This window comes from Lycium ferocissimum, chromosome 11 (genome assembly GCF_029784015.1).
Source record: "Lycium ferocissimum isolate CSIRO_LF1 chromosome 11, AGI_CSIRO_Lferr_CH_V1, whole genome shotgun sequence".
NCBI lineage: Eukaryota > Viridiplantae > Streptophyta > Magnoliopsida > Solanales > Solanaceae > Lycium > Lycium ferocissimum.
The window spans coordinates 35,172,240-35,199,889 of NC_081352.1; the positions used below are offsets into that span (position 1 = coordinate 35,172,240).

The window sequence follows — 27,650 nt, forward strand, 5'->3', positions numbered from 1 at the left end:
TAAAGTCGTAGCTAACTTTTAGCTACGCTACATATTGCTACGGATGCTACGGAAAGAAATATTGTACCTAAAGTGTTTAGCCACGGAAATTTTTCATATTTAGCTACAATGTATTTTGTAGTATATATATTTTTGTTGTAGTGACTCAACCTTGTTATGACTTTTTGAATTACTACTAAAGCTCTTTTTTGTTCACCATAGTTGCTTTAACTTAAATTTGAGTTCTTGAAAAGAGGAGGTTGAGATGGAGTTTAAGTTTTGAAAAACCCATATCCTTTTTTTACTTTTTTTTTTTTTTTGCTGATACATAATTTGTTTATTGATTTAACTTGTTGCGTTAAAAAATGATAGGAGTAGAAGGTTGGATATTGGTGGTGGTGCTGTGGTGGCAATGTGGTGGTGGATGGGCGATGGAGGAAGTGTTGAGAAGGACAGATAAACAAGAAGAAGTGAAAAAAAAAAAAATTGCAATGGTGGGGATGCGGTGAAGAAGACGCGGGGAGAGAGAAGAAGAGGGGGTGGGGAGATCTAGTGAAGTAGACTCGGGAACATGGGGGGTGGGGGGTGGGGATAGAAATTCTCAAGAAAAATAAATAAAGAGTTTTTTTTTTTTTTTTTTTGTAAAAAAAAAAAATTTCAACGTGTCCCATACGAATTCGTTTATTTTTCCACGTAAGAGGCGCTTTTGCAACACGCGCTTTAGCTAATTCGAAATTGTGCAAAAAGTGCCTAAATGGAACATGGGTTATCCACGCAAGTATAAATGGAACAAAGGCACTTGATTCGAAGTGAAAGAAGTGGACGTACGAGGGCGACGATGGGTTTGGCCTAAAATTTACTTACTTTGTAACGCGGTAAACAAGATGATGTGCTTAGAAAGATGATGGGTAGTCCACACTTGTACATGCTGTTATTTTTCAATTTCATTCCAAAAGATGACTAAACTTTAAATACTGGCCAACCCACACAACTGTTACTATTGTTCTTATATTTTCAAGCCCAGCACTAAAATCTTCTATATTGGACTGCGCATCAATATCTCAAATAGAAAACGGGCTCACGCAGGAAATTTTGATGAATATACCAGCCTTATACAGTGTACGCCTCCTATTTTTTCGGATGACATGAAAATTCAAAATCTTTCACCCAATACCTTTTCCATAAACATAGAATATTACGTGTACATTTTTTCTTTCTTTTGATTTTTCTTGACATCAAATATGGCAGCAATTTAATTTCATCTCAAGATGAAGAGTAGCTGATAATGTCATTATCATTCAGGAATTTAATAATTCTATAAGAAAAAAAAAAAGAAAAAAAACACAATTAAAATATTTCTTGCCAACGCCAACAAAAGTATTATTATACTATCTTTAATACCAATTACCATTGAAAGTTTTAATCTTAACTCTGGGCAGAAATTATTTTTAAAAAACCAAAAAGTATGTCTTTTCACAAAATCACCCGAAGTCCTTCAAAGCCAAAAAAATTCAAATTACACTAGTGTTAAACGTGCTACCAATGTTGGTAAATAACTTGGTGTTTCCAAATTAATCATCACCCCAAAAGTTAAGACTATCAATAGATCACTCATAGAATGATAATTATCAAATTATCAATGACGTTGGAAACTAATTTCCTCAATTTATCAGTCGTTACTCTCGGATTGAGACGCAATTACTAATTCACTATTGTATCATGAAAAGTAACTAGTCAATCGATCATTACTCTATAATATTGACTAAATTAGTACTAGTACAAGCAAGAATTGGAATACTTTTAAACATTTTTTTAAAATAAATTTAAAACTTAGTATTCAATCAGATACTTGCGTGTTAAATGTGAAAGCGTATGTATTTAGGATCATTATGATTGAGCTGTCACTACTTTCTTTTTATTGCAAACAAGGGACCTAGATGAAAAGTTTGCATAGAAAATGGGGTTTAAATGTAATGAGAAGCTCTTCTTTTAATTTCAAGCTTTTTCTACATTTGTCTTTGGAATTCGAAGCTAATTATTGCTTTCCCACATCCCGCAATTTAATGGCTGGTGGAGAAGCAATAACCAAAGGAAATTTATATGTATCGCCTAAAGAGAAAGGACCCGAAACTTTTTTTAACTCAAAAAATAACTTTTGGAACTAATCTAACTCTTTAAAAAAAAAAAATTCAACTAGGCTTCACGCGCAGAATCTGTACGTGAAAGGACCAAACTGTAACTTTTTGAGTTTGATCTTTTCACGCACAGATTCTGTGCGTGAAAGAGGGAGGGTACTTTTTTTTTTCCCTTTTTTTAAGCTATCAAAATCACGTTTTTTTTATACTTTGGGCAAAGATTAGTCATGTTTTAAAACCCCGAAATATCAATATTTTATATACAACTTAATATATATTTTTTGTTTATAATAACGTCGGCTCATTACATCAAGTATACCTAAACGTTTGGATCGTCATTTTAGGGGTTATAGAGTGTCCCGAATTAAGTTTTGTTTGGTTGGAAACTTGTCATCTTTAGATCTAAGTGTCATATTTTATAGGGTTTTGATTTAAGTGTTTTGAAATAAAAATATTATATTAAAAAATAATTCATCCAATACAAGAGGTTCAATCAAGGTATAATATATCTCATTCAATGCTCCCACCGAGGTTTGATCTCATGTTGTTGGCATAAAAAAGAAGTAAGTAAAAAAGAGAGGCTAAACCACCAAGCCAAATTGGTGAAAGCAAGAAAGTAGACATTTTTTATTTTTTATAATGTTCACTAATGCTATCTAACTCGTTTTCATAAATTGAATTTCGAACCTCGAAATTGACATTCAAAACATCATTACCACGGGATTAGCATCTCAAAATAGATTTTTTATCATTAGATTTTTACTAAAGAAGAATGAAATTTTTGCAAAAATTTGGGGCAAAATTCAAATTGAATGGGATAACGAGCGTTTTTTAGAAAATCGGCTCGGCCAAACCACCTTGTGGCAGTTTGTCCGCGTAGATCTCGAAAAAATACCCCAGATAAAAAAAAAATCACGTAAATCGGACATCCGAGCGCAAAGTTATGACCATTTAAAGTTTCGACAATTTATAACTAGTTTTCTAGTTATGCTCCCGTCCTTATTTTTTATTTACGTGAGTGAGAGGCATATGTATACTTGATGTAATGACTCGATATTATTGTACGCTAAAAAAAAATATTAAGCTCTATATAAAATATTTATATTCCGACGTTTTGAAACGTGACTAATCTTCGGTCAAAGTACGAAAAAAAACTTAAAAATAACAAGTTTCCAAACTTACTTCGAGGCACTTTACAACCCCTAAAACGATGATCCAAACATATATGTATACTTGATGTAATGAGCCGACATTATTTTACGCTTAAAAAAATATGAAGTTCTATATAAAATATTTATATTCCGGTGTTTTGAAACGTGACTAATCTTCGGTCAAAGTACAGAAAAAAGCTTAATTTTGAGTTTGATTTCCAAAAAAAAAAAAAAAGATGACATGTTTCCAAACAAACAAAACTTACTTCGGGGCACTTTACAACCCCTAAAACGACGATCCAAACATTTAGGTATACTTGATGTAATGAGCCGACGTTATTGTATGCAAAAAAATATATTAAGTTCTATATAAAATATTGATTTTTTGGGGTTTTGAAACATGACTAATCTTTGCCCAAAGTATGAAAAAAACGTGATTTTGATAGCTCAAAAAAAAAAAAAAAAAAAAAAAAACTACCCTTCTGTGCGTGAAAGGACCAAACTCAAAAAGTTACAGTTTGGTCCTTTCACGCATAGATTCTGTGCGTGAAGCCTAGTTTGGATTTTTTTTTTTTTTTAGTTTGGTTTCAAAAGTTTTTTTTTTTTTGGTTAAAAAGGTTTCGGGCTCAAAGAGAAAAGGTACATCATTCTATAGTATACTGACATTAATCTCCCCAGAGTTGTGCTTAGGAATGTACAATAATAGGGCAGAAAAGAGGAAAAAGGCAAGTATTCCGTCCATATATTACTAATCCATTTTTTCTTTTACGCGTCCCTTAAGTAATTATAAATATAAGTGGATTTTGCTATATTAATCTTATCTCTCTCTGATAAATTACACTCTACTCAATATTTGTAATTATATAAACTAATTAATGTTAATGACTAAGTAGGAAAAATTAAATTAATTCTATCTTGATTTTACAAAATTGACAAGTATTTTGAGACATATATTTGGTAATGTGGACAACTAATATGAGACGGAGGGATTAGAAAACAAGAGTGTGAATTTACGCCTAGGCTAAATCAATTTTCTTATTAAATCAAGAGGCATAAGTATTAAGGTATCAATTATTTCTGTGAACTAAATTTAGCATAAATAGTTATTCTTTTAAAAAAATAAAAATAAAAATAAAAAATTAACCCCATATCCGTAGCAAACACAAGAAATCTAGATCGGTTCATACAATAGATATAATAGCATATTTGCATTATAAGACTTCATCATATATTGCGTTTACTGTGCCTGCTATAATAGTTCTCTTCGTATGCGCTTGAATCTGACAATATGAGCAAGTTCAGACAAGCAAAATTTCATATCGTCACCAATTATTGATTCGGACATTTAAACTTAATACCACTACATATCATAAAAACGTAAACGATACAACAAGCACATCAAAGTGGGTACGTCCATAGCCACCGATACCGATCTTTCATGATGGGTTTGTTTATACATCATGTCTATATTCTGTTTTCTCGTATACATAAAAAACAAAGCCTAAGCTAGCTAGTGAGCCAAATACACACACACACATATTGTGAAGAAAATATTATAAAATTTTAAAACTAAGAGTTAATGGTTTGTTTAGTTGCGAGTTTAGTTATATATATGTATTTGTTATTTCATTTTTAAGCTGCATAAAATAATATACGCCTTCCGGATCAAAATAAGTATTCACTTAGCCTTTTGCTCACCTCTTAAAAAAATACTAACTTCTAGAAAAAAATAGATATTTTGATAAGACTACCTTTAATAGCGTTTCTTGATTTCACAAAAACTCACTTATTTAAATAAGGGAAAATTTGAAAAAATAAATAAATTAAGTTCTTCATGATTATTTAAGTGGACACTTATTTTGAACAAGTGTTTTGATGAAATATCATCTTGTTGCTCGTAAAAAAATAAAATAAGACACTTATTTTGAATCAAAATAAAAAGACTAAATGGAAACTTATTTTAAATAGGAGAGAGTATAATTAACTCATAAATTATAAGTACATATTTTAGTTATGCTGAATTGTAAAATGATAATAAAAAATCTCATTTAATGATACTGAGTTTTATATAAAACAACTAAAAAACTTCCAAACAAGATATTAACGTAGCTAATTTAAATATATGAATAACTTAACCAACCGACTCCTTCAGTACATCTTGGTAAAAGATAAAAACTGTGTAAAAACTTCAAAGGGCATCCTCATGTGGGGCTTTGTAATATTATGTTGGTCTACTTTTACATTTAACCTGCAACATTGGACATAACAGGAGAGCTTACCATTAAGATGAAATTTCATGTTTTGTTACATTAAAATAGGCAAGCAAAATCATTGAGATTTGTGATATTATTAATTACCCATCTTGTTATCAAAATACATTATTTTATTCAGCTTGTGATATACTAGTATCATTCAATTCAAATGTGATTCTCATTCAATTCAAAAATATGAGGTGATGTGAGGTGAGTGAGAGTGTGACTTTTCAAGTGTCAGAATGAATTTCAATTTTTAGCCTGTCTTTCTGAATCTTTATACTGTGTGCACATTTGCTTATGTTACTGTCACTCATTAATACACCAAAACCAAAATTTTAAAGCTTCTTAAGGTTCTTGTCTTGTTCCTTTAATAATAACCCAATAGATTCTTGTTTTTCATTCAATTGACAATATCCTTTTCCTTCTCTTTTGCCTCTAAGCTTTTTTGGTTCTCACTCATTTTCTTTCTAGGGTGACTTTAATTCTTGAAAAGTTATAATCTTTCTTGTCATTTTGAAGAATCCTTTGAGGGTATTGGGTATTCATTTTTGTTTTCTGATAGCTAAAAAGAGGCATTTTTAAGGGATAATGTCAGCCAAGAATAGAAAATCTCTCTTCACTAACTTCTTTTCTTGAGTGTCTTTAATTTTTGAAAAGTTCTAATTTTTACTGGGATTTTGAAGAATCCTTTGTGGGTTGTCTTATTGTAAGGGTATTGGGTATTAACTTTTGTTTTCTGATAGCTAAAAAGAGGCATTTTTATAAGGGATAGTGTTAGCCACGAATAGAAAATCTTCTTGACTACCTTTTTTGGGTTTCTAGTTTGATTTTCTGGGGTGACTTTAGTTTTTGAAAAAGTTTTGATTTTTCTTGGTACTTTGAAGGATTCTTTTGTGGTTTGTCTTCTTGAGGATATTGGGTATTCACTTTTGTTTTCTGATAGCTAAAAAAGGCATATTCCTAAGGATAATGTCAGCCAAGAATGGAAAACCTTCTTTAATACCTTTTTGGGTTTATGGAGGTAGAAAAAGGTAATGTTTTTGTGAAAAGTTCAGTTCTTTTAGAAAGTTATTTGACTATAAATACAGGAAAAGTAAAATCTTTAGTATATTGAAGCTTTGAAGCTTGAAATTCTTGTCAATGGGAGAGAAAAAAGTAATGGCTTTGTGAAAAGTTCAGTTCTTTTAGAAAGTTATCTGACTATAAGTAGAGGAAGTTGTATTTTTGAGTATATTCTTGTGAATGGGGGAGAAGAAGAATATGCCAGCAGTTTGGTTTTCTTTGAAGAGATCCTTGCATTGTAAATCAGAGCCATCAGATGTTCATGACCCAAAAACAAGAAAACAGTTGAGCACAATTTTGACTAGTAAAAAAGGAGGAGCAAGGTCTGGTTGTTCAAGGTCCATAGCAAATCTCAAAGATGTTATCCATGGTAGCAAAAGACACTTAGAAAAACCCCCAAGTTGTAGTCCAAGATCTATTGGTAGCAGTGAGTTTCTTAACCCAATAACACATGAAGTAATCTTGAGTAATTCAAGATGTGAGTTGAAAATCACTAGTAGTTTAAATGGCCTTCAAGAAAGTACTAATGGTGGCTCAACTTTTGTGGGTACTTTAAGGCCTGGTACCCCAGGTCCAGGAGGGCACCCTACAATGCATTATTTCAATTCTAGGAACACAGTGGCAACAACTCCTACAAGGAGGAGTGCATCAGTTGGTGGCTCTGCTGGTTTTTGGGGAGGCCATAGTTTTCCTGCTAAAACTAGGCATTCACTTGACAATGATACTAATGGAACTTCTTCTGGGGTCACATGTCATAAGTGTGGAGAGCAATTTGGGAAATGGGAAGATCTTGAAGCACATCATCTTTCTAAGCATGCTGGTAAAAAATCTTGCTTTTTGCTTTTTTCATCATTCGTTCTCTTGCTTACACTATATCTTAGAGTATTTCCTTTTTCATTCTCTTTGTCTGAAATAAAAGTACTTTGCTTTGCTTTCTGTTCTTTCTTTCCACCCTTTTTCCTTTTCTCTGTGTGTGTGTAGCTTACATCACAAGATTGTACATTTGCAGCTTCAAAGCCCAATTCCTAGGTATTGGAACTTCTTGTCTATGTCTTTAGTGTTAGAAAGGTTGTCCTTTTTCAGTCAATTGAGATGATATCAGAGCTGGATCAAAATAGAATTTTGCTTCCTAATTCCTATCACTCTCTCTGTAAATTTATGATGAATCCTCAAAATACATTGTAGTAATACATTTGGACGTGCTCGCCTAAGCATGTCTAACATTGGCCCCAACTTTCTTGGGATTTAGGGGTAACTCCCTGGGATCCATAATAAGTGACCTTTTGACCTTTTTGTTTTGGTCCAAAATAAGTGTCCTTTTACATAATCAAGAAGGAATTAATTTTATTTTTTCAAATTTGCCCTTATTTACATATCCCTGAAGTCTTTAAAGTTACTCCAATTAAGGATAATTTAGTCAAAACACCTATCTTTTTCTAGGAGTTAGTATTTTCTTAAAGTGCGTTCCAAAGGCCAAAAGGTCACTTGTTATGGACCGGAGGGAGCACTATATTAATTGTCTGTACTTGTTGGTTTACGGGTTTTAAAGTGGTTCTTAGCCTGTGCTTTTTGTCAAATGGACAGTGAGTGAACTTTTAGAGGGCGATTCTTCAAGGAAGATAGTAGAAATAATCTGTCGCTCGAGCTGGTTAAAATCCGAGAACAGCGTTGGCCGGATTGAAAGGGTCTTGAAAGTTCACAACACACAAAAAACTCTGGCTCGGTTTGAAGAATATAGGGAGATGGTGAAGATGAAAGCAAGTAAGCTCCCTAAGAAACATCCCCGATGTATAGCTGATGGCAATGAACTTTTAAGGTTCTACGGAACTACTATAGCATGCGGACTTGGCATGAACGGATCCTGCAGCCTCTGTATATCCGATAAATGCTGTGTTTGTCGAATTATCAGAAATGGTTTCTCCACGAAGAAGGAACTCAAAGGCGGGATCGGTGTCTTCACGACATCCACAAGTGGAAGAGCTTATGAATGTATTGAGATGACTGAAGACGACCCGTCCTTAAGAAAAGCGTTGATCGTCTGCAGAGTAGTTGCAGGTCGAGTGCATAGGCCATTGGAGAATATTCAAGAAATGGCTGGCCAAACGGGGTTTGATTCTTTGGCTGGTAAGGTTGGCGTGTACTCAAACATAGAGGAGCTGTACTTGCTTAATCCAAAGGCACTTCTTCCTTGTTTTGTGGTAATCTGCAAAGCCTAAGGAAAAGAATAAGACATGGTAGAATTTTTAAATTAGTAGTGAAATTTGTCTTCGCGTATAGGCAGCTTTTCGACATGTTGTTCTGCAGGAATTTTTGGTTCTTGAGGAGTCCAAATTCTTCCTGCAATTTCTGTTCTGTTATTAACAAAATTTGGCAAATCTAGATGATCCAAAGTTTCATTGATTGGTTTTGTTCACTTTGTGTGGAGTGACTTGACTTTTCCTGTCTATGGTTTTTGTTTTTTCAAACATGCGTTGGTGTAACAGCGTGCAGTTCATTGTACATATTAGTATAGATAACTATAAATTTGGGACCATTTCTCAGCTTTTAGATTTAGAAATGAATACTTGATCACAAATCTGAGCAGTTTTGGACTACACTCTTGTGACTGCAAAACCAATGGTTGCAAAGGCTTTAGAAGTTTGTAAATTACGTGCGCTCAAGGGTGTGGTCTTGTGTTCAAATCCCAGCAGAGGCAAAACACTAGGTGATTTCTTTCCATCTATTCAAGCATGGGTGGACAGATGTACCCGGTAGCGGGCACCCTATAGAACTAGTTGAGGTGAGCAAGCTGGTCCGAACACCATGGTTATGAAATTTTTTTTGTAAACTATGCTTCTGTAGGACAGGTACTCAGTTCAAAATAACAAAATGCGCATCAATTTCAGGCAAGTTGCAGTCGCCTATAAGAATTCTTATTGTCGTCGACTAATAACAACTACAAAAGGGCCAATAGATTGTTCATTTTGATTTGAGTTTGGCATAATTTTCAATTGGGAAGATTACATTAAACTTTGAGCATGGTTATTTACCTTCCACTTGCAGCAACCAAAAATTTAGGCATGTGGTCCTAAGTTTGTGGTTTGTACTGTTATATGCTTGAAAAAGAGATTTAGTCTAAAAACTAAAGGACAGAATGAAGGAGATAATAAGTCACTGTCTTGTTTCCTCTTGCAGGCCATATTATATATGTCTGAGTCTGGAACCAAAATGCCCAAAAAAAAATCATTTTGAACCAAAATATCCCAATAAAAAAAAAGTTACAAAACTACCTTTAATAAAATACTGCGCTAAAGCAATTCACGGAGACAGAGCCGTTAACTGCTTTAGCGCAGTATTTTGCTGGGCTATAGAAGCAGTTAAAACAAAAAAAAAAAAAATCTATAACGCAGTAAAATACTGCGTTATAGAAACAGTACCAAAAAAAAAAAAAAAAATTGGCCAACTTTATTTTTTGCAACACTTAGTGTTTTTTTCCATACTTTGACCAATGATTAGTCGTGTGTCAAGATTCCGAAACGTCAATATTTTATATAGAACCTGATATTTGTTTCTGCGTACAATAATGTAGGCTCAATACATCAAGGATACGTAGACGTTCGGATCGTCATTTTAGGGGTTGAAAAGGTATCCGAAGTAAGTTTAGTTTGAAAACTTTATGTGTTCTATATATATAGACGTCTATTTTTATTTGAAGACTTGTTGTCATTAGCTTAAAGTTTTTTATTTTTAGGGTTTAGATTTAAGTGTGTTATTTTTTAAAGCGTAACTTTATTTCGAATATACGCGGTTTTTTGCGTTCGGACGTCCGATTTACGCGATTTTTTTTTTTTTTTTGCAACATATTCGAAATAAAGTTACGCATTAAAAAATAAACACTTAAGGAACACTTAGTGTTTTTTTCCATAAAAAGATCGCAACATCTTATTTTAATAAATCTTTTCTTTGCAACACTTAGTGTTTTTTCCATACTTTGACCAACGATTAGTCGTGTGCCAAGACTCCGAAACGTAAATATTTTATATAGAACCTGATATTTTTTTCTGCGTACTATAATGTAGGCTCAATACATCAAGGATACGTAAACGTTCGGATCGTCGTTTTAGGGGTTGAAAAGGTACCCGAAATAAGTTTTGTTTGAAAAAACTTAGTGTTTGACTGTAAGGTTATTTTAGTCAACTTTATATGTCGAGAAAATTAGTCAGCTTTATTTTCAAAAATTGAAACCACAGAAGTGAAATTGACATTCACAGCTACATTACCCCGAGATTTTTACGTTGAAATCTATTGCGTATCATCATATTATAAGTAAATAAAACTGAAAATTACACGGCAATTTGGGAGAAAATTAAAATGAATGGGATAAAAGGTGTTTTTTTTAAAATGGCGGTTTGTCCGCATGGATCTCGAAAAAATACCCAAAATCAAAAAAAAATCGCGTAAATCGGACGTCAGAGCGCAAAGTTATGACCATCTAAAGTTTGACCACTTTACAACTAGTTTTTCTCCCTATATTTTTTAGAATTATATTTATATTCAAGATAAAGTTATGTCTTGATTAAAAAATAACACGCTTAAATCAAAACCTTAAAAAATAAAACACTTAAACACTAAGTTTTTTCAAACAAAACTTACTTCGGATACCTTTTCAACCCCTAAAATGATGATCCGAACGTTTACGTATCCTTGATGTATTGAGCCTACATTATAGTACGCAGAAAAAAATATCAGGTTCTATATAAAATATTGACGTTTCGGAGTCTTGGCACACGCACACGACTAATCATTTACGTATAAAAAAAACACTAAGTGTTGCAAAGAAAAGATTTATTAAAATAAGATGTTGCGATCTTTTTATGGAAAAAAACACTAAGTGTTCCTTAAGTGTTTATTTTTTAATGCGTAACTTTATTTCAAATATATTGCAAAAAAAAAAAAATCGCGTAAATCGGACGTCCGAGCGCAAAAAACTGCGTATATTCGAAATAAAGTTATGCTTTAAAAAATAACACACTTAAATCTAAACCCTAAAAATAAAAAACTTTAAGCTAATGACAACAAGTCTTCAAACAAAAATGGACGTCTATGTATATAGAACACATAAAGTTTTCAAACAAAACTTACTTCGGGCACCTTTTCAACCCCTAAAATGACGATCCGAACGTCTACGTATCCTTGATGTATTAAGCCTACATTATTGTACGCAGAAAAAAAATATCAGGTTCTATATAAAATATTGACGTTTCGGAGTCTTGACACACGACTAATCATTGGTCAAAGTATGGAAAAAAACACTAAGTGTTGCAAAAAATAAAGTTGGCCAATTTTTTTTTTTTTGGTACTGTTTCTATAACGCAGTATTTTACTGCGTTATAGAATTTTTTTTTTTTTTTTTAAGCGCTTCTATAAGCACGACAAAATCTTGCTTTCTAGCGATTAACGGCTCCGTCTCCGTAAATGGCTTTTAGCGCGATTTTTCTTGCGCTAAAGGTAGTTTTGTAACTTTTTTTTTGTTGGGATATTTTGATTCAAAATGATTTTTTTTGGGGCATTTTGCTTCCGGACTCATCTATGTCACACTCTATAGCTGTTAATATTGCCTGAAAATGTTGTGATCCTCTTTTCCTTATTCACTGTACGTTATTTTCTTCATTTGATCCTACTGGTGCTCAAACAAAAGAACTAGATTCATGAGATAAGTTAAAGGGACCCAACCTTTTCCTCTTGCTTTTAATATGACCTCAAAATGTGGTACCCAATTTCATTTTAGGGGACATTTTCTTTAATTTGTTATAAAAAGAATGATATATTGTTGTATTTGAAAGATTTTTAATTTTAAGCCTTTTATTTTATCCTTAATGATTTTAATCTTATGACCATAGAAAAATCACGGTATGGCTAAGACTACAAGTTCTAAGTTCTAACGGAACATTTGATATGTGTCAAAAAAAAAAAATTATTTAAGAAATCTCGTGTCCAGTCAAATACCGTAATGTATGGAGGATTAGTTTTAGACTTTTTGTTAATCCTTTTTGAGAATCCTAATTGCTCTTGCATATTAGCGGGAGATTTGGTATTATAGTCCATTACAAATGTTAGATCTTAAAAATTAACAAAAAGAAGATATTCTGTTCAGTTGGCGTTTCATTAATGCTGATTTAGACTGTTCCTCTAGTTCAACTACCATTCTTTCTGCCTTGTTTTAATGACTATCGGTTCATCATGATTCATGCCTTCTTAGAATAGGGATAGTTTACAAATTGCGTTAAAATTCACAGCTAAGACTCTCGACAAGGACCACCCAGAGCTAGGAGAAGTAACTCATTTCCCAAAGGGTTTAATTTTTATATATAGAGTAAATTATTGAGTAAATTCCCTATAAAATCACCCTTGTATTAAGAATTGCCTCCAAATATCACTTTTGTTTCTTTTAGGATTAGAATATCACCCAACTATCACTATTTTCCTCAGAATATACTAAACACACAAAACTCTCCTCTCTTAGTTGGCATGCCATGTCACATAAAATTTTATTTTTTAAGAATAAATTTATTTAAGTCAACTCAACCCAAGACAAACCTATAAACCAACCAATTCATGTCTTATACTCATTTAACGCGGTTAGAAAATATCAAAGAAGCGTAACTTTTATACACGATTTTGAATTTTTACATTTTGCACCCTTAACATTTATTCCCTTTTATGATTTGCACCTTATCCTATTTTTTCCACGATATGCACTCTAATCTTAGTATTTTCTTACAAAATCATAAAAGACTTATTTTGTTTTATTATTTACAAGGTTACCTTGTAAATAATAAAACAAAATAAGGCTCATATGATTTTGTAACAAAATAAGAAAGATGTTGATTTACATTCATTGTTTTAATAGTGGAGATAAGTTTTTACCTCATTTGGTGCATGGACCAAATTAAATGTCTACTTTGTCTGATAAAATTCATACATAATCACTTGCCAGTCATTGTAACTTAAAAGAAATGTTATTGGTAGCGAGGAAATTACACGGTAAATATCAGTTTCATCTAAAAATTCGAAACTTTAATAGTAATACTGATTATTTTGAAAGAGAAAATAAATAAAAAATAACTAGTGAACAACTTTTGTACCAATTTTGTCTTTACATTATATTTGCAAACTGTTTAATTTGCTCCCCAGCTAATCACTTCCCGAACTATTAGTAGTGTCAGTAGTGAAAAATGGATAAAATCTTTACCCTTGTAAATAATAAATCAAATTAAGTCTTTTATGATTTTGTAAGAAAATACAGAGATTATGGTGCATATCATTTAAAAAAAAAAAAAAGAAGGATAGGGTGCAAATCATAAAAGGAAGTACACGTTAAGGGTGCAAAATGCAAAATATTCAAAATCAAGTATAAAAGTTACGCTTCTTTAATGTTTTCTAACCGGGTTAAATGGGTATAAGACGTGAGTTGATTGGTTTAGGGTTTGGGTTAGGTTGAGTTGGTTTAGGGTTTGGGTTAGGTTGAGTTAAATGCAGTTGAGAGGAGTTAAATAAAGTTATTTTTAAAAAAATAGAATTTTATGTGACATAGCATGCCAACTAAGAGAGAAGGAGGGCTTTGTGTGTTTAGTATATTTTGAGGAAAATAGTAATAGTTGGGTGATATTATAGTCCTAAAAGAAACAAAAATGATATTTGTAGGCAATTCTCAATACATGAGTGACCTTTTAGGGAATTTACTCTAAATTATTCGAGTACACTAAGAGGTTAGTTAGTGAATAAGTTACAAGAGACGATAATGACGAGATTATTTAGTAAATACATTTTTGTTGATATATGTTTGGTTAACCGCACTAAATATATGGGGTATAATATAAAGCCCATGTTTGAAATTATGCTAGATAAATAGGAATAAACTTTTCTTCTCAATATTTTTTTAAAGGATTTTGGGAGAAGAGCCTAGGAGAAGGCATCTTGGTCATTTTGATGTTTTATGCTGGATTAGTAACCCCGAAGTTGTAATCCCGCATTGAAAGGTAATCCATATCTATTTATATATAATATAAAGTTGGGCATAGCCAATCCTATGTGGCATCCCTCTATAGCTTCCAAATGCATTTATCTTTTATCTTCTTTTTTTGACATTTTTATCATTAATTATATTTAAAAGCCCATATAATAAAGACAATAAAGAATAAAGAATTGTAGTAAATAAATAAAAAATGTGAAGAGGCATAGCATGAGTAGTTACCTATGAATGAATTATAAGGGCAATAAACATATGTAGTAAATGATAATTAATGGTGAATTCATTTAATTCTTTTCCATAATCCCCTCTTTCCTTCTATTCTACCGTTTTCTTCCATGTATATTATAAAGTTAGTCATCCATAATATATTTATTGAATAAATAAAGATTTAAATGGTCATGTTTGTCCTAATTAAGTACTAAGTACTTACACCGTTTTGCTTACCCTAATAATGCCTAATAACTATTTCACTTTTTCATTAATATTAAAGAAAAGGAATTGATCTATGTTTATAAGTTAGAGAAAAGAAATCAGCACCAATCAGCCTCTTTCAATTTCTTCACCCAATTCATTTTTTTTTGCATATAATAAGAGTAGTGAAAATTTCTTTTGTTCTTCCAGCAATTTGAATGAGTGATATTATTTATTTTTTGTTGGGATTGTTCTGTTGCTTACGTTATTTTTTATGTATTATATTGATTTTATTTATTTTATTATTAGTCGTTTTGGTCACTTTTTCCCTATTGCAAGTTTTAGATTGTAGGTTCTATTGTTCTTTCGCTGCTCTGGCAAACATTTAGGACCTGAAAAGATTTGGTGGTTTTGAGATGATGATTAAAAATATTGAGAATTATGTTCAATTAAATATGCTTCGATCTTCTATCTATTATCGAAATTAATTGTGTCCCAACTCTTTTTTCTTCGTTTTGTCCGTCTTTTAGCGGCTATTACGATATTGATATACTTGAATTTTCAGGGTTATAATTTGAGAATTTTGTATTAAATGTTGGGTTTGTTCTTTTGCGGTATTGAAAAATTATACGCTACCAACAATCTGTTTCTTTTTATATTCATCTTTACTTCAGGTTTTGATAGATCATGAATCCAAACTAGAGAATTCCACTGAAACATTTTTTTTCTTCTTCTACCTTCTCATTTGTCGTAACACAATATTTATTTCGAGAGTGTGATTTTTTGTTGAGAAAAAGAGTTAAAAAGAAATATTATAATTACGGGAAAGGTGCTCTGAAAAAATGATTTTAAAAAATGAAGAAAAAATAAATAAATGAGGAGAAGGAGAAAAATAGCAACTTGATTTCTAACGTACAAAATTAGTGAACGAAATGTGTGCATGCTTTTCTTCTGGTGTTATTTCCATTTGAATTTTCTTCTTCTTTATGTAGAACAAATTAGAGGGGAAGTAGAAAAATTAAATAAGAAAAAAAGTGAGAAAATAGCAACTTGATTCCAACATAAAAAATTTGTGTCCATATGATTTTATCTTCTTTCCATGTTAAGAAAATCAAAGAAATTATAAAAAAAATGTAGTTTGTAAAAGTTAATAGAAATTTTAGTTAAGTATAAAATTTCTAAATGAGGAGAAATAAAATAATAAATCTAAATCAATTCTGTCTAAACTCGAGGACTACAAATCTCTTTTTAAAAGTATTTAAATCGAATTTTGACACTTCGAATGACATACGGAAGTTTTAGAATGGTCTTCATATCGTCAATTATGTATAAAGCTCATCACCACTGTAATTCAAAAACATTTAAAAAAAAAAAACACTGAGACATTCACATGATTAAAAAGATGAGTAGGATTTCCTCTTTTTATAATGACATAAGGTGAACATAAATTTATATGTGTATGTATGAAAATTTTATATCTTTTATCTTGATTACATGTATAAAATATTTTTTAAATTCACTAACTAATTCTCATAACCGCGCCAAATTTACTGGTATAAAAATAATACTACCACAATTGTGGCATAACGAAGAGTATTTTATAGTACAGTACTTTCTTAACTAACAGTCATATCGATTCCTTGAAAATGCCTAACTTTTTAGTATGCTTTTCTTTTCAATTTTGACACAAAAATACTAATTGACGTGAGTTTAAACGAACAATGTAATCACTTGTTAAAAAATGTAAAATAATTATGGACCGTTTGGTTCAAATTAAACAAGGTGATACATTGATAGAATCTCATCATCTATATGAGATAGAAAATCTCATGTTTTTGGATATAAATTTATCGTGGTTTTAGCTAACTCCTACAGTCAAGCACTGGATAAATTTAATCACAAAATGTTTTACCAGAATAACCAAATAACCCTAAATTTCTGTAACCAAAAGCCGTTTTTGGCAGTTACTATCTGACTGATTATGGTCTGAAAATAACCCTTTCGGATTAGTTTCATGGATAATCATTAAAGTTACTAAAAAAAGATTCAACAAAAAACTTACTGAAGTTATTTAAGCATCACAAAAGTTACCAAATTATTTTTTTTTAATAGAAAAGTCACATAATTGTGCCTAAATTGCAACGACCCAAAAGAAGTTAAACAAGTAATAGTACTTTTTTGGACACTTCCTGTTGGGTTCAACTTTGAAATACTTGGAACTTGAATACTGTACTAATTAAACAGGCCAGCAAAATTTGAGTGAGTATATTTTGAGAATTTGAGCAAGAACTTATCTATGACGGGCCTTTATGGCTGCACAAAAATACCCATTAGCCAGCCTATTTGTGACGGGCCTTTATGACATGAATTTGTAATGTCATATGTTTATTGGTTCGATGCATATATGAATTTCCATCATATCTGCCCACTAGACTTTATTACCTTCATCCTAATAAGACATTTTCATTTTGGTTTGCATTACATTTGATTCTTGTATATTTGAGCATATCATTATACCTTAGAAGTAGATGGCTTGCATTACATTTGATTCTTGTATATTTGAGCATATCATTATACCTTAGAAGTAGAAACAGACGGTCTATTTACCATCAAGCTAATCACTATGGACATACATGTCACCGCTTGAGGGTTATTTTTGAAGATTGCAAATATTTATTGGAAGTTAATAAGTATATGGAGGGAGACAAACCACTGTGCCGGCCTTTTGGCAAACAAAGGGCACAACACAAGCATAAATTAGCTAATCTGGGAAGATACGATCAATGATATGGAATTTCTTCTCCTGCCAAATTTAATCCATGTTGCTTATGAACGATTTTAAACTTTTCTGATCTTTCCAATTTATCAAAAGAGATAATATCTAGTCTAGAAAAAAAAAGTGCAAAAGTATATACTTCATCGTACGAAAATCAAGTAATCACTTAAAGATGTCATATCAAAACATAAAATAAATATTTTATACTAATTAGAATTACTCAAGGGAAGAATCTTGATGCTGGTTTCTGCACATTAATGTAAATTCTTCTGTTCCTGGTTTAAAAAGGTGAAGGTGATAACAGAATCATAATATTACAATGAAAGAAGTTCAAAAATAGCAAAATCAAACTAGAATTTACAGGCCAATCTCCTAGGAAGCAGCAGCTACTGCTTCTGTTGTTTTCTCCTTCTCTTTGATTTTCTTCCAATTCTCTGCACTGTCGATGATTTCCCCAGTTTTTATGAGGTACCGGACCCTTTTTCCGTTGTCTAGTGTTTTATGACCCACTCGACTGGCTACCTTCTGCTCTTTCGAGTAAAGCATCACGTTTGAGCTGTGAATAGGAGCTTCAATCTGAAACATCAACACAAAATTTTATTTCAATGCTAGCCACGACCAAAAGAAAAGCTAGAAAACAATTTTCAGGGAGTTAGAGAAGAGAGAAGTCGAGATAAAACCTTGACTATCTGGCCTGGTTCATCTTCGCTCCTACTCTTCACATGCTTGGTTTTCAAGTTCACTTCTTTTACTACTATTTTGCTGTTGTGCGTGATGATCTCGGTGATCTCCCCAATCTTACCTTTATCATGACCAGATATTACCTTTACTGTATCACCCAGCTTCACATGCATTTTGTGTAGTACTGGAAGGCTGTTTGGCTTACACTTCTTCCGTTCCCATCGCTTAAGCTGCAAATTGACATAAAAAGATTGCTCTTATTCAATGATAGAGCAAATTCTAACCACAGATACTGTTATTTCAGCTACAAGAGTTTCATACTCCCCTTGCAAGTGATATTTCAGTTCCTAACAAGTACTCCCTCCATCCCAATTTATGGGCACAAGGTTTAAGAAAGAAAGGGAATTTTGAAGTTTGTGGTCTAAAACAAACATTAGACATTTGTATTGCTATAAATCATTTCATTAAGGGTAAATGGGGAATTTTACAGTTAAGTTGTCTTGAATTATAGAAACGTGACATTCTTTTTGGGACAAACTAAAAAGGAAAGTGTGTCATATAAATTGGGATGGAGGGAGTAACAATTACTCCTGGAGATCAGCAGTAGAAACATTTGGTGGCCATTGTTAAAAGCTATTGACGAGTTAGTTTGAGCATTTCTCTCATTAGGTCATAAGTTAGAAAAGAAGTGCATGAACACATAGCAGTGACCCAAAAAAAGTAGTTGCAGCAAATGTATTCTCCAACATACATATTAAAGGACCAGAGAAAATGAATGAAGATGCCAACCTTTGCTGTAATCAAACATGGACCTTCTGTTGATGTAACCTGCACATCATATGGAGATTGTCATTAAAGTGGCTAAATATTATTCCACTTTGCAGTTTGATGCCAAAGAGGATAGGATCAACAATCGCAATGAAGAGTGTTAGCTTGAATAAAGCAAGTACATTTTCTGGAGACAGATCTCATTCCATAATTTGCTTCCTATTGCTTGTGATGTTACGGGCATCTATGCAACAAATTCACCACTGTTTGTGATCCCTCATTGTAAACATGTTTGAAAGATAACTACAATATGAGAACGATTTATATTATCGAGGAATATAGGAGCAGATGTATGATATGGGTTCAACACAAACCAGTAGTTTTGACTCAAATCCTATATATGTGTTAAGAAATTAACTACGAGCCCGTTTGTATTGGCTTATAAGTTGGTCAAACCAGCTTTATAAGCCATTTTTAACTTATTTGGGTATTTGATAAAATAGAAAACAACTTAAATTAAGTTAAAAAGTGCTTAAATAAGCCAAAATCAAGAAGTTGCTCAACCCCAACCTTTTTTTTTTTTTTTTGGGAGACCAACAACTTTACCCTTTTATCCCTTCTATTTTTTATTAATTCCAATACTACCCCTACTTCTAAAAACCCTTTAAGCACTTTTATCCAAACACGTAGCTGCTTATTTATGAAATAACTTTCAGCACTTAAAAAGTAGCCACTTTTTTTCAGCTAATCCAAACGGGCTCTTAATCAATTAGTAGCATATACTTGAATTTTTTGAAGACACCTTTTGAGGAATCATTGGCTATATTAAAATATCCGCTTGCAGCTAGATACTCGTCCAATTAAACGGGTCAGGAACAACAACATATCCAGTGTAATCACACAAGTGGGGTCTGGGGAGGGCAGAGTGTACGCAGACCTTAGCCCCTACCTTGGGAGGTAGAGAGGCTGTTTCCGATATACGGACCAGGAAATAGACCAAAAATCAAAACTTAGAACACCGAGAAACATAAAAGAAATGACTCAGATAGCAATGGCGGACTAGAGGAGCAATTCGCCAATTCCACAATGGTATGTAGTAGAACTAAAATGACAGCAAATTTATCTCTAAAAGATGGTGCAATTTAGATAGATACCTTTGTTCCTAATACAGAGAAGTCAAATAATTCAAGAAGAGACCATTCATTCATTAGGACAATTGACATCGAGATAAAGACAATTCATTTGTGGAAGTTGTGAGAAAGCATACCAGAGGAGGAGGAGAGAAACGTTGGCCGAAGAGAGAGTTGGAGGAGGAAATGGAGAGACCAATAAAGGAGCTCGAAAGAGCCAACGCCATTATTGCCTAAAGCCTTTCTGCAAGTCCTTTTCTGAAAGTGGGAAATAACACACAGAGTTTTAGGATAGGATAATAAAAGGGAAACCACAACTTTCTTCTTCTTCTCTCTCTATCCAAGTGAATTGGGCCTTGGACGGGTCGAGTCCAGCCCAATTAAAACTCGCCTTTTTGGCAATTGGGGAATAGCTTAAGATAAAAAAGTGAAATTGAATCTTGATTCTTTCTAATGAAAATTAGATTGAATAGGATATATTAATGTAGATGTAATCATGTAAGAGTTCCTAAATACAACACTTAGTTCATCAATTTTTAGTGGAGTTCTAGTGGTTTATTGTCTTGCACTATTGTATTGAAACCTGATTTGTTAGTTGAATTTTTGTTTCATCTGCTTAGGCTTTGATGAGTAATTAGTAACCCCAATAGAGCGCTTTTTTTTTTTTTTTTTTTACGAACAATTTTCTTAATCTGGATTTTGCGGGAATAAATTTAAGTAATTCTATTATCCTATTCAAATCTAAAACTGATCAACTTTGTTACAAAATAAAGCAGATACAATGTGAATTGAATCCAAGCATGTCTATATTCTTTCTAATAAAATTAGATTGAACAAGATATATTAATTTAGATGTAAGAGTTCCTACATAGACCATTTAGTTCATCAATTCTTTGTGGAGTTCTCGGGGTTAAGTGTCTTGTATCATCCATAAATGAGCAACATTGAATTCGATGGAAATAAACAATTCACTTTGCAACTAAGAATCACACTTAGAATTATGCAACCAAACAAATTATATTATATTAGGTCAATCAACTAAACAATCTCATAGCTAAATCTAATTAGTTATATGATTTTTTCTCATTGCTTAAGCTTGGGTGGTATAGTTACTAAATATTTGTGCCGGTAAAAAGTACTCTAGTAAAATAACGAAAATCAGCTTGAACACTTAAATAAAAAACTCCCTCAATAGCATTTTATGACTTGTGTGATACGACTAGCCTCAAAATTTAAGAAAGAAAAAAGCTTTTGAAACTTAAAAACCAATGATACGATTTGTCACGGTAGAATGGCAAGAAAGTATTTAAGTTACAAATTTTCTTTCTTAATTTTTGTGGCCAGCCATATCACATAAAATGCTATTAAAGGATAGTAATGGCGTTCAAGTCGATTTTCGTATACTTCCATTATTTATTAGGCTCGTTGTCTAACTGGGGTAATTCTAGCTCGCCAGGATCAATTATTTCTAAGAGCCAAAACAACTTTTAGTACTAACGAAACATCAGATGCCAATTGCAATATGACATAGGTGGTTTTTGGCTAATTCCAGCAAGTCCTATATAAATCCTACAATCAGGTCCAACAAAAAGATATTTTTGGCTGTCGAAGACGATATAAACTTTCATAGAAGTGAAAAAGACTGATCTGGGATTTTCCCCCTTCTACCATTCATTTACCTTCCACGCCAATTTACAAAAATTTAACAAAATTGGGAACTATCTTACACTCGGACTATATCACAACCTACGTATCCCAATCAAACTCACCTACACAAAAGTGTGTTGTAAATGGAGAACCTAACAACCTGACCAATTTTACAAGATGAAAAGAAGAGAGAAGTAACCAAAAAAATAAACAAATGGAAGAACTGAGTTAAACTTCACATGAGTCAGCTGTGCTGTCCATAGATTCCACACGTCGGTGTCCAGAGATTGGACTCCGATGATCTAGTTGTTCAACATTGATGGTAACCTCCTCTGTTGTTGCAGATGAAGAACGCTTGTGACGCTTTCTTTCGTGTCTAGACTTGAGTATCCTTGACAGAACCTGCACAATGTCCCTCATGGAAGGCCGTTTCTTGGGGGCACGATTCACACATTTGTATGCAAGTGCTGCTACATCATTAAGCTCTTGCAGATCATACTTCCCATCAAGACGGGAATCTGCAATTTCCTCCCATCCGCCTTTTCCATCTGTAGTCATGGCTGCCTGCAATCATTAATCATTTGGAGATAAGATTCTATATCATGGAATGGGTTTAGAAACATATAGACAAATAAAAGATGTTATATGTTCAAGAAATCACGGACCCTTAGTTCTAACCATATATTGTCAAAAAAAAAAAAAAACAAATTTTCACATTACATAATGAGGGGAGAGAGAGAGAGATCTTACTAGTTCAATATACTCGATAAGCCCCTGAAGAGGGTTTTTACCAGCAATAAGTTCGAATAGCAAGACCCCAAAGCTGTAAACATCGCTTTTCTTAGTGAAGGACCTAGTTGAGATATATTCAGGATCAAGATATCCGAATGTTCCACGGATGTTGGATACATGTTTACTGACCATTTCTTCCCTTGACAGCCCAAAATCAGCAACCTATGTATTAAACCCAAGATCGCAATTATGCTCAGCATTAGCCCAAAATGGCTCTTACATTTTCATTATGATAAATTCAGAATGGTCATAATCTTCAGTATGACCGCCTCAAAGTCTTGCCATTTCATTATTATCAAAACCAAATAAATATATTTCTATTCGTTTACTTTTGGAGAGAAATAAGAAATATGCATACCCTGGCTCTCATTGACAGATCTAACAAAATATTTGATGATTTAATATCCCGGTGTACAATTGGAGGAACAGCCTGAAAAAGGAAATGACAAAGAAGAAAGAGGTGAGTGGACTCATCAATATATGGTAGCAGGAGAGTTGCCACTAGGACACGTGATTCAGAAATTGAGGTCCCAAAAAATGTATGTTGTATATGAACGGTATTTTGTGCTTATTTCAAGGATCCTCTACACAGAAGAGAGACTGGTCACTAATCATGTGTCAGCAATTAAATGCAAGCTATGGGAAAAGATTACCCCATCATGAAGATACTCTAAGCCCCTAGCCACATCCAGAGCAATTTGAACTCTCAATTCCCAGCATAACGGTTCAAGCTTTTCATCTGTCAAAGTAATTCCGTTGTTAAAATACTATGTAACTTATGATCATGCGTGTGAGAAGTTATCCTGGACACAAATATCTAGCTATACTACAACATTTTACATTGATATGAAAACTTTGATTGGATGAGTACATAATTTTTTTTTTTTTTTTGTACATGATATGCTAGTCAAAAGACAAATGTCGGTGTATTGTGAATCTGTACGAAGGAGAATTTCCAATTTGAGTAGGTGCGATATCTGTTTAATAGTCACATAAACAATCCCCAGTATTCAGTATATGTGCAACCACAAGTGTCATGAACCAGCAGCGCTAAGCTCGGCCTAAGGGAGCCTTGCTATGAGCTGATTAAATAAATGACTGAAGGGTTCAATGATTAATTACAGATGGAGTCAATCACGAATAGGAGAAATTATTGTTCAGAAAGGAGCTCAATTCTACACTGCAGAACATTCAGTGGGTTAGCACAAGACTGACTACACTCAAAACTTGCTTTTGGTGGCAGTGAACTGATAAACAGAGTAATCTAGTTTACCTATATAAATATAGTTCCATTTACTGCAAACTAACTTCTTGAAATTGTTGCCTTAACCAAAGGATGGCCGATATATGTTACTCAATGCACATATTTGAGGTGAAAAATAAACATACAGGCACGCAATATTTGGTAACCTCAGCATCATCCAATCAGAGAATGTTTTTCAATTTTAGAATGTCGCAGGAAAATGCCTTGTTCACAACAGCCTCTCACGGAATTCTTTTTCTCTTGCTGCTAAGACATCAAAAAGAGTTCTCAATAGCATACCGTACAAGTGAGAAGCCAAACTGCCTCGGTTCATATAAACATAGATAAGCATATGCTGACCCTTCTCTGCGCAGTATCCAACTAAATTCACCAGGTTTCTATGATGTAGCCTTCCCAGTAACATGACCTGTGGAAATAAAAGAAGCTGGAAGTCAATTTAATTTTAAAAGCTTTACAATATAGAAGGTAGTTCAGCTATTAAAGCATGACACATGGTTTAACACAAAATACGAATAAAAGAAAGAGGCTCAGAGGATATCCAGAACCCAATTGGATGAACAATTTTGCTAACTTTCAAACGCTAAGATTTGCCTAACCTTTTTTAGTGTGCTGTGACATTTAGAGAAAACATTGTACATGTTTGGACTTTAGAGGGTTCCTGTCCCCCTTGCTTAGGAACAGTTGCAAGCACTTCACCAGCTACTGAATCAGAATATGAGGGGAGTTGAAGTAAATATCCCCTTTACTTTTGTCTGTAAACCAGATATTTGTTAAAGATCACTTGGGCTTGTAACACTGCCATGTTATCTAAGTGATATCTCATGATTTAAGGTAAACATTTTTACGAAGCACAGAAAGTAGGTAAATTTATTTAGCATGTTCCACGACTACCCCATATTTATCAACTGGTTGTTTGGTGAACTGGCTTTTCCATATGTTAACTTTGAGCTTGCTTGACATTTGCACATTCCCAAAGATTGTCAAAATGACAACAAATGTTTGATCAAGTTGACTTGTCAAACACACAGGAAAACATTGTGAAAAGAATACTTCTGTAATGTTTAGAGTACCTCTGTTTGGAATTCTTTCTCCCCTTGTTTAGAATCAGTTGCAAGCACTTTGACAGCAACTGTCTCACCAGTACTCATCTGAGCTTTATAAACAGGACCATAGGCCCCTTGACCAATCAACGTGGTGAAGTTGTAGGTTCCTCTCTGCAAATCCCTGCCCATCAGTAGTGTGTGATCATTCGTCTCAATTATGAATCAAAAGCATTACAGCAGATAGTCATGGCCCTAAGATGCAAGGTCTATTCATTGAAGAGTGTAATTTATGTTAAATAGTACGAAAGGAATTGCAAGCAATGTAGCGACTCAAACACATTAATAGGATATTGCCATGGGTCGAAGATGCTAAGTCTTGCTACTGGAAAATCCTAGTTTTGCACCACATCCAAACAGTACATTGTTCGGAATTCTGAAACATAAAAATTTAAAAGTAGCCTGACATTGGATGGACAATCTTTGAAGTTATACGGTCAATGACAGTGTCTGTGATAAAGAGACAATAAAAAAGAATGCTTCACTTCTGCTATGGCAAATATTGTAGGTAAAAGTGGTGCTATGAAAGGGAAGTTTGGATCTGCTAGGATTCTTCTATTTTATTCTTCGGGTGTATGAAGCAACTATAACGCTAGTATAAATACTGATTTTAAACAAGCTCTCCGATGATAAATAGTAGTCATAGCAAAACTGCTCAAGTTCATAACACTCTTTTCATTTTGTCACAATACATACTTGTAGGAGTACTCGAGTATACCGGATGCAGAAACCACAGACGTCTTCCTGCGGCCCCCAAGCCACATTGACATGCCATTTTGGATAGATTTTGGCGACTCAGTACCAATTGAAGAGTCTGATAATTCTGTACAAGTATCAACACCATTTGCACGAATAGGAACAGTGGCAGCCCTCCTAGAACTGCTATTCCCTATCTGAGGACGTCTCTTATGGTACCTCCTAAAGCAGAAAAATGCAGTTATAGCTAATAGTACTCCTATAACCACTCCAATTGAAATGCCTATAATTAATCCAGATGACTCCTTCTCCATCTCTTTCTTCGATCCTCAGCTACCTAAGCATTGCTCCCATCGAGAAATAGCTGTAAGAAATTAAAACTAGTTAACTTCTGCACTTGGTCGCCCAAGCATTTTTTGCACTTAAGAGTCAAGAGGGGAAAAAAAAGCCACTACAACAACTTCCAACAATCCCAAACTAGTCGAGATCAGCCATATACAACAACAACAACATACCCAGTGTAATCCCACCAGGTGGGGTCTGGGGAGGGTAGAGTGTACGAAGACCTTACCCCTACCTTGTAAAGGTAGACAGGTTGTTTCCGATAGACTCTCAGCTCAAGCAAAAACAGTTCAAAGTAGTTCGGAAAAGGAAGTAACGGAAATTAAGAAGTTCCATTTGGACTAATCTCATCCCGATACAAGAGTCAAGAAAAATAGTAATATACAAAATTTTAATCCTAAAATGGATCTCCATTTCCATGGTCATAAAGAGAAATTAGTATAGGTTACGATTTACCAAATAATTTTTGAAAAATTGTATCGAGAAGAAAATTAAAAAAAAAACATGCTTTAAGAGATTAACCTTGCTTGTTAACTAAACATACTCTAACATGCCTCCCAGTAATTGCCATAAACTGCAAGACAATAATCGATTTTGCCAAACAGAACATAAGTAGAAGTTCAAAATCTAGATTTAGTCAAAGCACGCCGGAAAAATTGACAGTTTCAACTTCAACAGAAGAAAAATATCACTGAGCTTACAACTATTTTAACACGACGCAAATGTTCCATTCCTTTTGTTTGTACAGTTGTGTACAACCAAACAACAGATCAAAATGAAAATATACATACAAAAGCTAAATTTCAGAAAGCATAATACTAGTACAGATCATCAAACAGTAAAGCGAAAAGCAAAAAAGGAAACTCAACAAAAGAGGAATTTTCAGGTGACAAAGTGTAAGATACATTTTTCCGTTGTACGTTGAGTGAAGCAGTTACAAAGTGTGATGAACAAGGATCTACTACTAGCAACGTTGAGAAGTAAGTAACAAAAAGTAAGGAATTTTGAGATGAACAAAAAAGGAAGGAATTTGGTTAAGACCGTGTTTGGAAATTGCTAAGAGAGAGAGGAAAATGAATTAAAAGAGGGAAAAGCAGAGTGTTGTTTCTGGCAACTGGACTCGTTCGATATTTACGTTGATGAGACTTGAACGCGCGTGACAGATGATGATTATTTTATATTCCTATAATGCCCCTTTTAGTTTATATTCCGACAATTCACCCGTCTTTTTCCTTTAATTATGATGAATTTTTATTTAAATACTATAATAAATGATAGTCTAGCCACTTTTGGGACCCTTATATAAATTTGGTTAATTTAACTATCTAATAGACAAACGAAAACAAGCATAAATTTATTTTTATTTGAAAAAAAGTTATTAAAATTTATTGGTTGATATTAAATTAAAAAAAATTGGTTTAAAAAAAATATTTTATATGAAGGGGAAAAG

The 27,650-nt window shown here is 33.2% G+C and overlaps 3 protein-coding genes and 1 long non-coding RNA gene across 8 annotated transcripts; 2 read left to right on the top strand and 2 right to left on the bottom strand.

Annotated features, from left to right (window-relative positions):
* The first annotated feature begins 5,571 nt into the window (after nt 1-5,571).
* LOC132036738 (uncharacterized) lies at nt 5,572-9,115 on the top strand. Of its 2 annotated transcripts, XM_059427115.1 has the most exons (3): nt 5,572-7,402; nt 7,564-7,611; nt 8,167-9,115. In XM_059427115.1, the coding sequence occupies exons 1-3, from the start codon at nt 6,763-6,765 to the stop codon at nt 8,796-8,798; spliced, it is 1,320 nt and encodes a 439-aa protein (XP_059283098.1). In that variant the 5' UTR covers nt 5,572-6,762; the 3' UTR covers nt 8,799-9,115. The 2 variants fall into 2 exon arrangements, with proteins under 2 accessions (XP_059283098.1, XP_059283099.1); XM_059427116.1 differs by lacking the exon at nt 7,564-7,611 and having other exon boundaries at nt 5,582-7,402.
* An 8,885-nt stretch (nt 9,116-18,000) lies between these two features.
* LOC132036506 (large ribosomal subunit protein uL24c) lies at nt 18,001-20,653 on the bottom strand. Its single transcript, XM_059426860.1, has 4 exons — nt 20,497-20,653; nt 19,251-19,289; nt 18,461-18,691; nt 18,001-18,356 (listed from the first exon to the last, which is right to left on the bottom strand). Exons 1-4 carry the CDS (start codon nt 20,584-20,586, stop codon nt 18,153-18,155), a joined length of 564 nt encoding a protein of 187 aa, XP_059282843.1. The 5' UTR covers nt 20,587-20,653; the 3' UTR covers nt 18,001-18,152.
* Nucleotides 19,066-20,581, top strand: LOC132036507 (uncharacterized). 2 transcript variants are annotated; one of them, XR_009409594.1, is made up of 2 exons: nt 19,066-19,309; nt 20,508-20,581. It is a non-coding gene; the product is annotated as an uncharacterized LOC132036507 (long non-coding RNA). The 2 variants fall into 2 exon arrangements; XR_009409595.1 differs by having other exon boundaries at nt 19,237-19,309; nt 20,502-20,581.
* A 1,328-nt stretch (nt 20,654-21,981) lies between the features above and the next one.
* Nucleotides 21,982-27,339, bottom strand: LOC132036387 (calcium/calmodulin-regulated receptor-like kinase 1). 3 transcript variants are annotated; one of them, XM_059426716.1, is made up of 8 exons: nt 27,139-27,339; nt 25,859-26,246; nt 25,133-25,286; nt 24,342-24,468; nt 23,452-23,537; nt 23,157-23,228; nt 22,757-22,960; nt 21,982-22,570 (listed from the first exon to the last, which is right to left on the bottom strand). In XM_059426716.1, the coding sequence occupies exons 2-8, from the start codon at nt 26,170-26,172 to the stop codon at nt 22,235-22,237; spliced, it is 1,293 nt and encodes a 430-aa protein (XP_059282699.1). In that variant the 5' UTR covers nt 26,173-26,246; nt 27,139-27,339; the 3' UTR covers nt 21,982-22,234. The 3 variants fall into 3 exon arrangements, with proteins under 3 accessions (XP_059282699.1, XP_059282698.1, XP_059282701.1); XM_059426715.1 differs by having other exon boundaries at nt 25,859-26,222; nt 27,121-27,339; XM_059426718.1 differs by lacking the exon at nt 27,139-27,339 and adding an exon at nt 26,902-26,998 and having other exon boundaries at nt 25,859-26,222.
* Nucleotides 27,340-27,650: the final 311 nt, after the last annotated feature.